The sequence below is a fragment of the Bubalus kerabau genome, chromosome 15, assembly GCF_029407905.1.
Source record: "Bubalus kerabau isolate K-KA32 ecotype Philippines breed swamp buffalo chromosome 15, PCC_UOA_SB_1v2, whole genome shotgun sequence".
NCBI classification, from domain to species: domain Eukaryota; kingdom Metazoa; phylum Chordata; class Mammalia; order Artiodactyla; family Bovidae; genus Bubalus; species Bubalus kerabau.
The window spans coordinates 64,960,346-64,975,146 of NC_073638.1; the positions used below are offsets into that span (position 1 = coordinate 64,960,346).

Consider the following 14,801-nt stretch of genomic DNA (forward strand, 5'->3'; position numbering starts at 1 on the left):
ACCCCATAGACGGGAGCCCACCAGGCTCCCCCGTCTCTGGGATTCTCCAGGCAAGAACACTGGAGTGGGTTGCCATTTCCTTCTCCAATGCTTGAAAGTGAAAAGTGAAAGGGAAGTCGCTCAGTCGTGTCCAACTCTTCATGACCCCATGGACGGCAGCCCACCAGGCTCCTCCATCCGTGGGATTTTCCAGGCAAGAGTACTGGAGTGGGGTGCCATCACCTTTTCCGATCTCAGCTCTATCTGAAGCTGAACTTCCTATAAAGGCATCTACTTCCTGTCTCTAATTCCTCTCCTCTCATTCTCAAACAACTGCAGTCAGGCATCAATCCCTTTTGCTCAACCAAAACTGCAAAATCACCAATATGAAATAGAAATCGTGTTAAATGCTAAATCCTCAGCATATTGCAAATGCTCAGGCTCCTCTTGACCAATCAACGCTATTTGTCAGACTCCCTCCGCTTCTCCCTCCTACTTCACATGTCTTTGAAGACACCTGGCTTACCAGCTGTTGTTGTTTAGTAGATAATTTGCAGCCAACTCTCATGACCCCATGGACTATAGCCGGCCAAGCTCCTTTGTCCATGGGATTCTCGAGGCAAGAATACTGGGGTGGGTTGCCATTTCCTTCTCCAGGGGATCTTCCCGACCCAGGAATTGAACCCATGTACCCTGCATTGGCAGGTAGGCTCTTTACCTCTGAGCCACCAGGAAAGCCTGGCCTCACCAGCTACTCTTTTCCAATGTCCTCTGAAAGAAGCTCAAACTTCACAGATTCTTCAGCTACGATCTAGGCTGCTGGCATAGTGAAGGCACAAGGGGGTCGAGAAGCTAAGCACCCAAACGTTATATTTAATGGAAGATTTAGGTTTTGTTTTTTAGGCTGCACTGTGTGGCATGCCGGATCTTAGTTCCCCCACCAGGGATCAAACCCATCTCCTCTGCATTGGGAGCATGGAGTCTTAACCACCAGGGAAGTCCCTGGAAGATTTGTTCTAGATCAAAGATTTGTTCTATCAACTATGTTAGCCTTCATGTGCTTGTGCCACTGAGTCCTTGCTCCTCCTTGCCACAGAGGCAGTACCTGGCAGCAGGGGACCCAGCGAGGGGGAAAGGGCAGGAATACTGCACCATTGCTTCTCACTTAGCTGCATTAATTCCAACAACCTCCTGTTTTCTCTTCATCCTTCCTTACTCTGTTCTCAACATAGCACAAATCAGAACTTGTTACTCATCAGCTGGAAACTCTCTACTTTCCATCCCACTCAGAGTAAACTCCCCTGGTCCTTACCATGTTTGTAAGGTCCCATGCAAATGGACCCTCTCTGCACCCATCCCTTCCTCCTTCCCCTTACTCCTGCTCCAGCCATCTGTGCTCTCTGCTGACCCTCAAACCTCCCAGCGTGCTCCCACCTTCAGCCTTTGCACCTGCCCTTCACCCTGAAATGCTCCCCCAGGGCGTCTCCTGGCTATTGCCCTCAATCTCCGTCAAGCACTGTTAACATGTTCTCTCTTCAAGAAATCCTGCTTTCCTCCCACCCTCTGACCATCCTCATCCCTACTTTTTGTTTTCCCCTTCACCTGTCATCTTCTGCTACCATACTTTGATTTACTAATAATATTTGTTGTCTGTATCCCCACCCCCAATCCCAAGAGCCTAGGAGGGTGCCTAACACATCATCACTCAAATATTTGACTATATGAATGTCTAGGAAGGACTGTGCCTTTCATCAGATTAGCAAAGAGTTTTGTGCTCCAAAAAACATTTAAAAATTATAAAACATTTCTAAGGACTAAAGCTGTTTGAAACCAAACTAACCCCTTGTTACAGCCCTCAAAGAGCCTTTCTGAGTAGGGACATGGCAACAGAACCAAATATATGTTGCCCTTGGCTTTTTCCAATCCCCCTGACTTGACAGTGTTGGGGATCCCCTCCTCCCCTGGTCTTGGAAGCCCCTGAATGCTGGCTGGGCAGCAGCCTCCAGCCCCCATGAGAGCACTACCCCCCAGCAGTGGCACAGACAGGAGAAAGACCATGAGATTTACCATGCAAGTGGGCACTGTATGTGGAGTACGTGCTGGGAGCAACGAGAACAGCAGTAAATACAGAACAGAAAATAACGATCTTTGAAATGACAACAAACGGGACACATTATCTAAGCACTAACACCTAAGGAGGCGGCTGCCAGACTCTGGTGGGCAGCTCCTCAGGAGAGAGAGGCCGACTTCTTTCCAGGCTGCCTGGTCTTCAGGCCTTGTAACTTTTCATCTTTCAGCGCCTTCAAGAATTTATCTGCAGAAAACCAAAACAAACTTAGATGTAGGAGAGAGAAGGGCTTTTTTCTAACACTTCCAAAGCTAGCTTTGGGGAAGCAATCATGTGCTTCCCCACATGAGTCCCAAACCTATTCAGACCCAAGATGCGTGAGGGGGTGGGGGAAACCCCTAAGAGCCAAAACACATCCAAGTGGAGAAATATGTGGTTGAGAAATCCAGGACTTGGAAAGTCCAAGTATTCTAGGAATTTTCTTCTTGAGGCAGTGGGGAAGGGGACATAAGAGAGTGCCTGATGAATTGGGGACCGTACCCATAGCCACATGTACCTAAACATGTAGTTTATTTCACAATGGTGGGGATGATCTTTCTATACCCATCTGCCCTCCTCCAGTGGTTAAGTGCTAGACTTAGCCAGACCAGGTGTTGGCAAAGACAAAGTCTGTTGAACAGCCTATGGCTCCTGAATATTCCACAGTGCAATCTGGTCCTTCTGGGAGTAAAACTGGATTTAACAACTTCACTCTGGAACAGGGAGGACTCAGTCAGTTTGCACACTAGAGGAATCCTGCCCACATCAGCACACCTGGTCTGCCCTGGTCTGTCTAAGACTTTAGACCTAAGATCAGATGGCAGAGGCCAGGACCCTGGTGAGAGGGCAGCCAGGGGCATCACAGGAGGTGACCTTCCAGCATTGAGAAATGGATGATCCCAAAGCCCCTCGGTGAGTGTCTTCAGCCTTCTAGGTCTTGCACCTCTCCTAGAGATCAAACGACCCTCACCTACTTCCCCTCCTTCCACTGAGGACCCCAAGTTAAGATAAACACTGAGCCAGGTCTCTAGAAACAGGGGTTGTCTGTGGGGGTGGACCCCCAGGGTGGTTGTACTACTGTGCAGGAGGCTTAAAGTTCAACCTGGGGGTTGTGATGGACCCAGTTCCAGGTTTAGAGCTCAGAGTTCAAAGGTTACTCAGGGCTCAAGGCTCAGGGCGGAGGGAAGTTGGAACTTGGGGCAAAAGGATCCAGATTTACGGTGGAGGAAGAAATTGGTTGAAATCCAGGATGAAGTGTCTGGATTCCGGGGTGGGGGGAGGTATTGGTTTGGGATCTGGGGTTCCTGGGAACTGGAGTCTGAGCCTAAAGGCCACACTGCGGGTGAGGGGCTCAGGGGGCACGGAGCCAAGGAGGGAGCCGAGGCAGGCTAAGGCGCCGAGGTCACGCACAGCGCTGGGAGTCGAAGCCGTCCCCAGTTATGGTGAGCAGCTCCAGCTCCTTAATCCGGATCTCCAGCTCGCACAACTCCTCGGGGTGGGAGGCAGAGGCTAGCCGGGAGGTCGTGGGACCAGGAGCCAGAGGGGAGGCCGCTGCCTCAGGCCCCGGCGGTGGAGAGTAGAAGAAGCGCAGAGGCTCGTAGGGGATGGAGGCCAGGCCGGAGGGCCAGGGCGGGGGACAAGGGCGCTCACTAGGGGGACCCAGGCCGGGTGGCGGCGGGAGCGCTGGGGCCGAGGGCCCCTGGGGCAGTGACCGGCCCCCCGTCGCCGGCCCCCCTCCCGCCGGCGCCCCTCCAGCCTTCAGCGGCACAAAGAGCTTTTTCCAGATGTTGAAGTCGCTGAGCGGGGACGAGGAGATGCCGCGGTCGTAGAGGGACGGGAAGTAGAGGGGCGGAGCCGGTCGCTGGCTCATCGTGGGGCTCTGGCTGCCTCGCAGCCCCTTCGGCATCGTTTGAATGGGAAGCTGCGTGGGAGGAACCCCGTGCCGGGAGACGCGAGCCCCGGCCCCGAGTCGCCGGGATTCCGAGGTTCCACAGGCCACGCCCCGAGTGACCGGCCCCGCCCCCAAACAGTCGGGGTTTTCAAGTCCGGCTGGCCACGCCCCAGAATGTGGCCCGCTGACGCCCCTGTAGTGAGATAGGCCACCCTAGTAGAGGGACTGGGGAATCGGGCGGTCCCGGTCTGTTGTGCCGCTCATCCCCTACCGGCGATCACTCACCGTCCTCGACAACAGCAGCTCCACGTCCTCCAGACCCCGGCCAGGTCCCGCCCCAAGACTCCCGCTACCACCACTGAATTTCACAAGCCTCACTTGTGTTATTGCACCCCTGACTCCTGCTCTCTCATCCCACTATGCTGCTAAGTCACTTCAGTCGTGTCCGACTCTGTGCGACCCCATAGACGGCAGCCCACCAGGCTGCCCCGTCCCTGGGATTCTCCAGGCAAGAACACTGGAGTGGGCTGCCATTTCCTTCTCCAATGCATGAAAGTGAAAAGTGAAAGAAGTCTCTCAGTCGTGTTCGACTCTTTGCGACCCCACGGACTGCAGCCTACCAGGCTCCTCCGTCCATGGGATTTTCCAGGCAAGAGTACTGGAGTGGGGTGCCATCGCCTTCTCCGCATCCCACTATCAGATCAGATCAGATCAGTCGCTCAGTCGTGTCCGACTCTTTGGCACCCCATGAATCTTATATGCAGAGTACATCATGAGAAACGCTGGACTGGAAGAAACACAAGCTGGAATCAAGATTGCCGGGAGAAATATCAATAACCTCAGATATGCAGATGACACCAACCTTATGGCAGAAAGTGAAGAGGAACTCAAAAGCCTCTTGATGAAGGTGAAAGTGGAGAGTGAAAAAGTTGGCTTAAAGCTCAACATTCAGAAAACGAAGATCATGGCATTTGGTCCCACCACTTCATGGGAAATAGATGGGGAAAGAGTGGAAATAGTGTCAGACTATTTTTCTGGGCTCCAAAATCACTACAGATGGTGACTGCATCCCACTATAACCTCATCCAAAAGTAGGAAGCCGCGAGAGGAAACTCTGAGAGGAAAATTTCTTCAGTCTTCCTGTCCTTTCACGTGTTTGTGCCTGCGTGTGTGCTCAATCGTGTCAGACTCTTTGCGACCCCATAGACTGTAGCCCACCAGATTCCTCTGTCCACGGAATTTTCCAGGCAAGAACACTGGAGTGGGTTGCCATTTCCTAGCCAGGGGATCTTTTCCAACCAGGGATTGAATTTGCTTTGGCAGGTGGATTCTTTCCCACTGTGCCACCTGGGAAGCCCCTCTCCTCTTATAGGGAGAAAAAAAAAATCCTAGAAACTTGCCCCCTGCATCAGCAGACTTCTCTAATCACCCCTCCTTGCAGAGAAGTCTGGGGAAACAAGTATCTGACTTTACATTCTCTGTAACAGAAAAAGCAAGTTGATGGGAATAGCTGTTAGAACCAACCCAAGTTTTCACCAAATTTCCCAGTGTTGTGGACAGTTCTGGGAAAAAAAGAAGAGAGAGAGAGCCTCTTGCTGCTGCTGCTGCTGCTAAGTCGCTTCAGTCGTGTCCGACTCTATGCGACCCCATAGATGGTAGCGCACTAGGCTGCCCCGTCCCTGGGATTCTCCAGGCAAGAACACTGGAGTGGGTAGAGAGCCTCTTATGGATTTGTAATAGATCTGACCTAGGTGTCTTTAGTGAAATGCAGTTTAGTTTTCTTCCAAACATTGCTTATCAGGAGCTAAAAGGCAGTCAACAAACCACCAATAGGAAATTCTGGAGAGCAACACTCAAACAGCTCAGTCATTTAAGGTGACTTAAATATTGCCCAAGGACATGCCCAGCTCATTTAAATAGTAGCCTGTATTAGTCATAGAGGGAAAAACCTCTGCCTAATGATATTAAGGTGAATGAACAAAGATGGGTGGGGGCCAGTTTAGTCTGTTGGTCAGTTAGATCAAGATCTGAGTCAGATCCAGGTCCAATAGCAAATACCATGTGGGTGTATGTGTGTGTAGCAGCAAAGCAGAGTCAAATGTCCTGGAGTGGCGAGTTGCTTGACTTCTAAGGTGGTTTTCTGCAAAATGAAAGAACCAGGCGGCCTCATAGGGTTGTTCTGATGATCAGATGGAAGACAATAATGTGTGAAGAACTTGTAAACGTATGTATTCTGTCCAAATGTAAAAGCAGTTCCCATTGAGGGGCTTGTCTGAAACTAAGAAGCTTTTTCTTCCCATACTCACCTGTAAGCTTCTTGAGGGCAAGGATCTGGCCCAAGAATCTTATAATGCTGGACATATAATAGTGGTAGACTGGCTTAGTCACCAAGTCGTGTCTGACTCTTATGACCCCATGGATTGTATGTAGCTCGCCAGGCTCCTCTGTCCATGGGATTTTCCAGGCAAGAGTACTGGAGTGGGTTGCCATTTCCTTCTCCAGGGGATCTTGCCAACACAGGGATCGAACCCAGGTCCCCTGCATTGCAGGCAGATTCTTTACCAACTGAGCCACCAGGGCATATAATAGGACTCAATAAATATTTGGGCACTTTTAAAACAGTGTTATGTATTGTGGGACCTGAAGAAGATCAGAATATACCACCACAAAATACACCACTTTGGCATAAGAATTATTTTAAGTTGAAGTTAATTGAGAAAAAGCAGACACAGGAGTTACTCTGTCCTCTCCTTTTCTGCCTAAAAGCAGGGCATAAATTTTCCCTTTTAAAGGTTACAGAATTCCTTTGTAAAGATAAAATAAATTTCCCTTTGTGGAGGTGTCCCCAACCCCCTCTCCCATGCCAGAATAAGGAGACAACTCTTATCACTGGAAATGGCCCTAACTTGAGTCTGCATAACAGAGCCTTACCAAACAAACTTTATCTTCCATAAGTCTCCCCCATTTATTGGGTTGGCCAAAAAGTTCGTTTGGGTTTTTCTGTAAGATCTTACTAAAAAACTTGCATCAACTTTTAGTCCAATCCAATATTTACCTTCCCACAATTTACCTAGAAATGAAAATTCCTGGAAACCCAAGCCCCTTTCCCTTTGTCTTGTTCACAGTCTATCACCCTTTGTTGAAATGATTTACGAGCTCTCAAGCCTAACACTTCTTTGGGTTTTCACTACTGTTCTGTAAGGCCCACGTGTGCGTGCATAATAAATCTTTTCTCCTGTTAATCTGTCTTTTGCTGTTTTAATTCTCATGACCCAGCTACTGAACCTAAAGTGGCAGAGGAGGTTTTTTCCCACCTCTATAGAACCGTAGTGATGGTAAGAACCAGGGTCTGAGACTCAGACCTGGGACCAAGCTGTGAATCCACTGTGTATTTGGCTGTGTGGGTGAACCTTTCTGAATCTCAGTTTTTCATCCATACAGTGGGAATAGTAATGGTACCTACTTGCTTGGGTTGGCAAGATTAAATGAGACAATCTAAGTACCTGGGCATAGTACCTATATTAGCTCTTGTTGTTACATGTTGAAGATCCTTAGAATGGAAAGAGACTTTGCATTCAGTTCAGTTCAGTTCAGTTGCTCAGTCGTGTCTGACTCTTTGCGACCCCATGAATTGCAGCATGCCAGGCCTCCCTGTCTATCACCAACTCCCGGAGTTCACTCAGACTCACGTCCATCGAGTCGGTGATGCCATCCAGCCAACTCATCCCCTGTCGTTCCCTTTTCCTCCTGCCCCCAATCCCTCCCAGCATCAGAGTCGTTTCCAATGAGTCAACTGTTCGCATGAGGTGGCCAAAGTACTGGAGTTTCAGCTTTAGCATCATTCCCTCCAAAGAAGTTTTAATAAATGATGTAATATAATCAGATGTTTTTAAGTGTATTTCTCCTTTCAAAGAGAGAAAGCTTCCAGATGTTTTTTCTTAGCTCCAAGATAATCTAAAGATTTGACACTGGATGGCTTAATCATAACACCGTTGTGTTAGACTATGGGTTTATAAAGAGGTTGTTTCTTGTAACAAGCACGCTGCAAGAAAACTCAGGTGCTACCATGAGATAAACCTGAGTTTGGAGGCAAAGTCCAAATAGAGCCATAACAAACCGTGGTTGTTAAGAAAAACACCTACAGATTATTTCTGCAAAGAAAGGTTGAGGAAATTCAAGTTGCTAAAGAAAAGATAAAGCAGGCTTATGTTCATTTTAAACAGAATCTTTCTCTCCTGGAGTCCAAAGCTGTTGTATAACCTGCCTCTCCCCCCAGATCCCCATTTAGTGCCACTGTATTGGGATTGAGGGATTCAATTCCTAACACCCCTGCCCACTGCTTGCATTTGGAACCAAGACACACATGAGGCCTTTTTTGCTGATAAAGTTCAGTTAGAAGATGTGCTTAGAGATCTGGCAGCCAGCTAGGCTTACTGATACTGCACCTCTCAATAGACCTCACCCACCAGCGCAAGGCCCTGTGGGAAAACCGCAGGCTTTGTGTGCAGAGAAAGGGCCTTCATGGGCACAGTGAAGAAACTGCCAAGAACCAACCCGATCCTTTCTCTGAACTCTCTAAGCAGGGCTGTCCTTTCTTCACTCTCTAGAGGAGAGGGGCCAGAAATGTCACTCTTCATAAGACATCAAGATGGAAGTTCCTCCCCAAACTGATTTAAACTCTATTTACCTAGTTTGCACCTCTGCAGTTGGAGTTTGTAAATTTTCCATTGCCACATCCCTCTCCAGCCTGGCAGTTCTGGGGTGCTGTCTGCCTGGCTCCCTCAGTCGTGGGACTGCTGAAGATGGTACAGAAGACTTCCCCTGGGAGTACCCTTTCCTTCCATCACCCTAGTTCTGCATCTAGATACACTGCTGGCCAGCACTCCTTCTCTAGGGTCTCTAGCTCTTCAGGGGTACATCAGGATTTTCCATGCCTGCCTTGGCTCTGGATGGCTTTTAGGGAAATACAGTGGCTTGAAATATAACAGAGTTGTTGTGGACAGAATAACAACTCTTTTGTGTCCACCCAAATTCTCATGATGGAAAAGGCAATGGCAACCCACTCCAGTACTCTTGCCTGGAAAATCCCATGGACGTAGAAGCCTGGTAGGCTGCAGTCCATGGGGTCGCGAAGAGTCGGACACGACTGAGCGACTTCACTTTGACTTTTCACTTTCATGCATTGGAGGAGGAAATGGCAACCCACTCCAGTACTCTTGCCTGGAGAATCCCAGGGACGGAGGAGCTTGGTGGGCTGCTGTCTATGGGATTGCACAGAGTCAGACACAAGTGAAGTGACTTAGCAGCAGCAGCAGCAGCAGAAAATTCATATGAAATCCTGACTCCTATTGGGAGGGTATTAGGAAGTGGTTATGTCCTGAAGACACAGCCCTCATACATGAGATGAGTGCCCTGAGAATAAGAGAGCTCTCTTGCCCTTCCACAATGTGAGGACACAGAAGACCACTGCCAGTGAACCAGGAAGTGGCGTCTCACCAGACACCAAGTACACTGAAGCTGTTATCTGGGACTTCCTAGCCCCCAGAATTGTGAGATAGAAATATTTGTTATTTAAGCCAATCAGCCTATGGTATTTTTTATATCGCTGCCTGAACAGACTGAGACAAGAGTCAATGCTTGAATCAGGATTCTCTGTGACTCCAGGAAAATCATGCTAGCTCCCTGACCCTCCATCTTCTGACCTGTAAAGTGAAGACAGTATCTGCTTGATAAGCAGTACCTGGGACACATCTCTGGTGCTCAGTGAAGTGTGACTGATTAGTTTTCACTTCCACATGGATTCCTTTGTTCATCATGAGGTCCCGGTAAATTGATGAGAAAAATGGATCAGGAGGGGTCCCTCCTTGAAAATCAGACCCCCTCCAGGTTGAGAGGGCTTCCCTGGTGGCTTAGATGGTAAAGAATCTGCCTGCAATGTGAGAGAACTGGGTTCGATCCCTGGGTTCAGAAGATCCTCTGGAGGAGGGCATGGCAACGCACCCCAGTATTCTTGCCTGGAGAATCCCATGGACAGAGGAGCCTGGCGGGCTACAGCCCATGGGGTTGCAAAGAGTCGGACATGACTGAGTGACTAAGCAGCAGCAGCAGCCAGGTTGAAAAGCCCTACACCCTAGAACCTGATTCCTTGTTGTCCTGCTGAAGACACTGATAGGGAAACCACAGAATGCATTTCAGGATGTAGTGCTGAAGGTTCTCCCATCTTTGTGCAGAAATAATTCAGTGAGAGGCAGAGTGATAGATTCAGTTCAGTTCAGTCACTCAGTCGTGTCCAACTCTTCACACCCCATGGACTGCAGCACGCCAGGCCTCCCTGTCCATCACCAACTCCAGAGTTTATTCAAACTCACGTCCATTGAGTCAGTGATGCCATCCAACCATCTCATCCTTTGTCGTCCCCTTCTCCTCCTGCCCTCAATCTTTCCCAGCATCAGGGTCTTTTCAAGTGAGTCAGTTCTTCGCATCAGGTGGCCAAAGTATTGGAGTTTCACCTTCAACATCAGTCCTTCCAGTGAATATTCAGGACTGATTTCCTTTAGGGTGGACTGCTTGGATCTCCTTGTAGTCCAAGGGAGTCTCAAGAGTCTTATTAGTAACCGAAACTTCTCAGAAGTCCAAGTGGGGAGGAAAGGGAGTGCCACCCGGAGAACTTAGTGGGCTACAGTTCTTTAATCAAAGGAAGAGGTAGGGGCGAAGACCACATTGTTCCTCATTCTTGAGTAGACATCAAGCATCCATCAGCTCCTCCTCTACACTGAGCAGGGGAGTTTTCTTATCTCCATATAGTCAAACTGGAACTGTTGCCGTTGTTGTTCAGTTGCTCAGTCGTGTCCAACTCTTTGTGACACCATGGACTGGAGCCTGCCAGGCTCCTCTGTCCATGGGATGCTCCAGGCATGGAGAATACTGGAAGGGATTGTCATGCCCCCTTCCAGGGGATCTTCCCAAACCAGGGATCAAACCCAGGTCTCCTGCATTGCAGGCAGATTCTTTACCCTCTGAGCCACCAGAGAAGCCCAATGGCACTACAGAAATGATAAACACGTGGTAACATATAGTAAAATATGGTAAATCATGTCAAGTTTCAGTAAAATGTCACCTTTCTCCTATATATATATATGTGTGTGTGTGTGTGTGTGTGTGTGTGTGTGTATATATATATATTTTTTTTTCCCCCCTATTTTGGCCACAGTGGGTCTTAGTTGTGGCATGTAATATCTTTAGTTGTGGCATATGAACTCTTAGTTGTGGCATGTGGGATCTAGTTCCCTGACCAGGGATTGAGCCCAGGCCCTCTGCATTGGGAGTGCATAGCCTTAGCCACCGGACCAGACGACCAAGGAAGCCCCCACCTTTCTTCTATATTTCTACTCTTAGTACATGCAGAAAAAGCCCCTTCTTGAGAATCATTAACTTGATTTTGATGGGTATGATATAGGTCTTATTCCATCATCATTTTATTGTTTGGGGGCATGTCTCGTGCTTCTGAGGCACAGTTTTGTTGCCAAGCAAGTCTGTGTGGTTTTGTTGCTAGGCAAAGCCTGCTTGCTTTCTTTGCTAAGCAAGCCTGCTTTCTTGAGTGATCATTAACTTACTGGAGTCTTCCCTACTTTGTACTTAAGATCCCCGTTGGAGTGAACTATTTAGTCATCTACTTTGTCTCTACTCTGTCCCTATGGTGTGTGTGTTAGTTGCTCAGTCGTGTCTGACTCTTTGTGACCCCACGGACTGTAGCCCGCCGGGCTTCTCTGTCTATGGAATTTTCCAGGCAAGAATACTGGAGAGGATTGCCATTCCCTTCTCCAAAGGAACTTTCCAACCCAGGGATCGAACCCTGGTCTCCTGCATCACAGGCAAGATTCTTTACTGTTTGAGCTACAGGGAAGTCGTCCCTATGGTAGTAAACATATAAAGAGAGGCTACTGTGTACCAGGTACTTGTCATCACTCACTTTATCTTTCTAACAACCCCTAGAAGTAGGTGTCATTATCCCTATTTTCCAGCTGTGGAAACTGAGGCACACAAGCTTCAGTTACTTACCTGAGGTCCTGTGGCTGGTTAGCCTCAGAGCTGGTGTTCCACACAGGCAGACTGACTCCAGGGCCCACTCCCTCCCACAGCTTCCCAGCAGTTGCCTCAACCCTCAGGCAAGGCCACGTTCCTGGCCTCTGGCTTCCCATCCTCTTCTTGGCAGGGGGCTGGCTCTAACTGGAAGTTATTTGTACCACAGTTCAAGGGCCCAGCTATTCTGGGAACCATGGAACAGTCTTTTCTTTATTACTTATTTGAATTAACCATTGTGTTGGTCTGAACCTCAGGGGTGGGGCAGAGGCATTCCCACCTCCCTTCCCAACACCCACTATTTAAAGAAAGTTTCTTAAAACTGCAGCCTAGCCATCTTTCTTGTTTCTCTTGGTTGGATATGTTCCTCTGCATTCTAAGTGTTAGTACAATTTTTAATAAACCAAACCCCGGGAGGTAGATTGGCCGGCATGGAGAATGCAGGGGCTTGGAAGATGAGACCCAAGTCTGAGTCCCATCAGCCAGCGTGAACTAGTGGTGAAACCTTGGGTGAAATAATTGTCAGTAACACTTGCTGTCCACTTGGTGTGTTTTCGTGTTACATTGATGGTTACAGTTGTAGGGTAGGTCGTCAGAATTTTCTGTTCATGAGCAACAGAGGTTGATATTGAAGATTTATACAGAGGGATATGAGATAGCTCATGGAATTAAAATCTTAAGATTTAGGTTTAGAAGATGCAGAGACCAGGGTAATCTTGTGGGTCCAGGTAAGGAAAAGAAATCAACAGCCTGTTCAGTGTGGCAACTCGGGTAGTAAATGCTATTGGCTGGCTATTCTCAATGACTGTTTTTAACCCTTTCTGTTGCTGCCATCCCCTACAAAGACTGGAAATTCTGCCAGCCCCTTTGAAGCTAGGGACAGCCATGAGACACAAATCCAGTCAGAACACATACTTGAGAGCTTTCTGAGAAGGGTTTTACTTTCCCAATAAGAGGGACAGAAACAAGTGAAACTTTCTCCTCATCTTGTCTTCCTGCCTTGAACCCAGATGCAATGCTGGAACTTCTGCAGTCATTTTATGATTAGGAGGGAAAGACCAAAATTAGCACAAATATCCCAGCTCAGACATCACTGAGCAGCTGAATCAACTGCCAGTGGCTGCCCACCCCCAGGCTGAGTGCCCTGGGCCCCACCACCCCACTCGGTGAAATGGACAGGGACTGTAGTTTGTAAACACTCTGATGGGTTTGGGTACAGACAATACTATGCATGGGCTGTGCTAAGTCACTTCAATCCTGTCCGACTCTTTGTGACCCTACAGACTGTAGTTCACCAAGCTCCTCTGTCCATGGGATTCTCCAGGCAGAAATACTGGAGTGTGCTGCCATGCTCTCCTCCTCTGGGGGATCTTCCCGACCCAGGTATAGAACCTGCGTCTTGTATCTCCTGCATTGGCAGGCAGGTTCTTTACCACTAGCGCCACCTGGGAAGCCCCAATACTATGCATACTACTACTACTACTAAGTCGCTGCAGTCGTGTCCAACTCTGTGCAACCCCATAGACGGCAGCCCACCAGGCTGCCCTGTCCTTGGGATTCTCCAAGCAAGAACAGTGGAGTGGGTTGCCATTTCCTTCTCCAGTGCATGAAAGTGAAAAGTGAAAGTGAAGTCGCTCAGTCATGTCTGACTCTTAGCGACGCCATGGACCGCAGCCTACCAAGCTCCTCTGTCCTTGGGATTTTCCAGGCAAGAGTACTGGAGTGGGGTGCCATTGCCTTCTCCAATACTATGCATAGTTACTGAGAAAAATGAGCTCATATACATACAGTGCCTAGACTAGTGCCTGGCACACAGTAAGCCCTCAAGTTGTGACCCAATATGCTCCCTGTTCAAAAACTTAGAGCCAGGTCCCATTTATCTACCCTAGTAGAGTTTATGCATTATGCTGAGTTCCACTTCTGGTCACAGCACCGTAACAAGCCAACAGTGCTCACATACAGGGTCAGCATCCTGGGGCTGACTAATTTGTATATGGCCCACAATAGCAAGGGTGGGAAGAGCAGCAGCCCCAGGGAAGCTGATCACGGAAAGGAAGCTCCCTTCTCCAGTCAGTCTTCTCCAGGGGATCCTGAACCAGGGATCAAACCCGGGTCTCCTGCATTGCAGAGATTCTTTACCATCTGAGCCACAAGGGAAGCCCCCGATGGGGTTATCAACACCCAGTAATGAACCCAAGACTAGTGACTCTCCAACTCATCTGGCCTTTGTAGTATTGCCTGTTGGCGAGGCATGGGGTGCTGCACCACACAGCACATGGGACCTTAGTTCCATGAGAAGGGGTGGGACCTGCATTCAAAGTGTAGAGTCTTAACCACTGGACCACCAGGGAAGTCCCTGTATTCTGGCCTTTGGGTCCAGACATCCAACCCTTAGCCTACGGCATGAGTCATAGCAACTATCTGCAGAAAGAAACCTCGAAACTTTATTTATACAACCCTTGCTGATTCTGACTCCCAGCAGCGCTCTCCCTAGCTCCTTTAGCAGATTCTGCTTTAGAGAATGACCCCCTTCTCAATGCACTCTGGCCCCAAAGTGGGCACAAGACCCAGGAGAGCAAGCAGACAGTCTCACCCTGGCATCTGAATCTAGAAAGAGAATTCTGGAACTTCCCAACTCCTGGCTTTTTTCTTAATTAAAAAAAAAATTTTTTTTTGCCACCCTGCACGGTGTGCAGGGTCTCAGTTCCCCAACCTGGGACTGAACTTGGGCCATGACAGTTAAAG

At 48.8% G+C, this 14,801-nt stretch overlaps 1 protein-coding gene across 1 annotated transcript; it reads right to left on the bottom strand.

Moving 5' to 3' along the window:
- Nucleotides 1-1,861: 1,861 nt before the first annotated feature.
- C15H11orf91 (chromosome 15 C11orf91 homolog) lies at nt 1,862-4,520 on the bottom strand. Its single transcript, XM_055547743.1, has 2 exons — nt 3,497-4,520; nt 1,862-2,293 (listed from the first exon to the last, which is right to left on the bottom strand). The coding sequence occupies exons 1-2, from the start codon at nt 3,990-3,992 to the stop codon at nt 2,208-2,210; spliced, it is 582 nt and encodes a 193-aa protein (XP_055403718.1). The 5' UTR covers nt 3,993-4,520; the 3' UTR covers nt 1,862-2,207.
- Nucleotides 4,521-14,801: the final 10,281 nt, after the last annotated feature.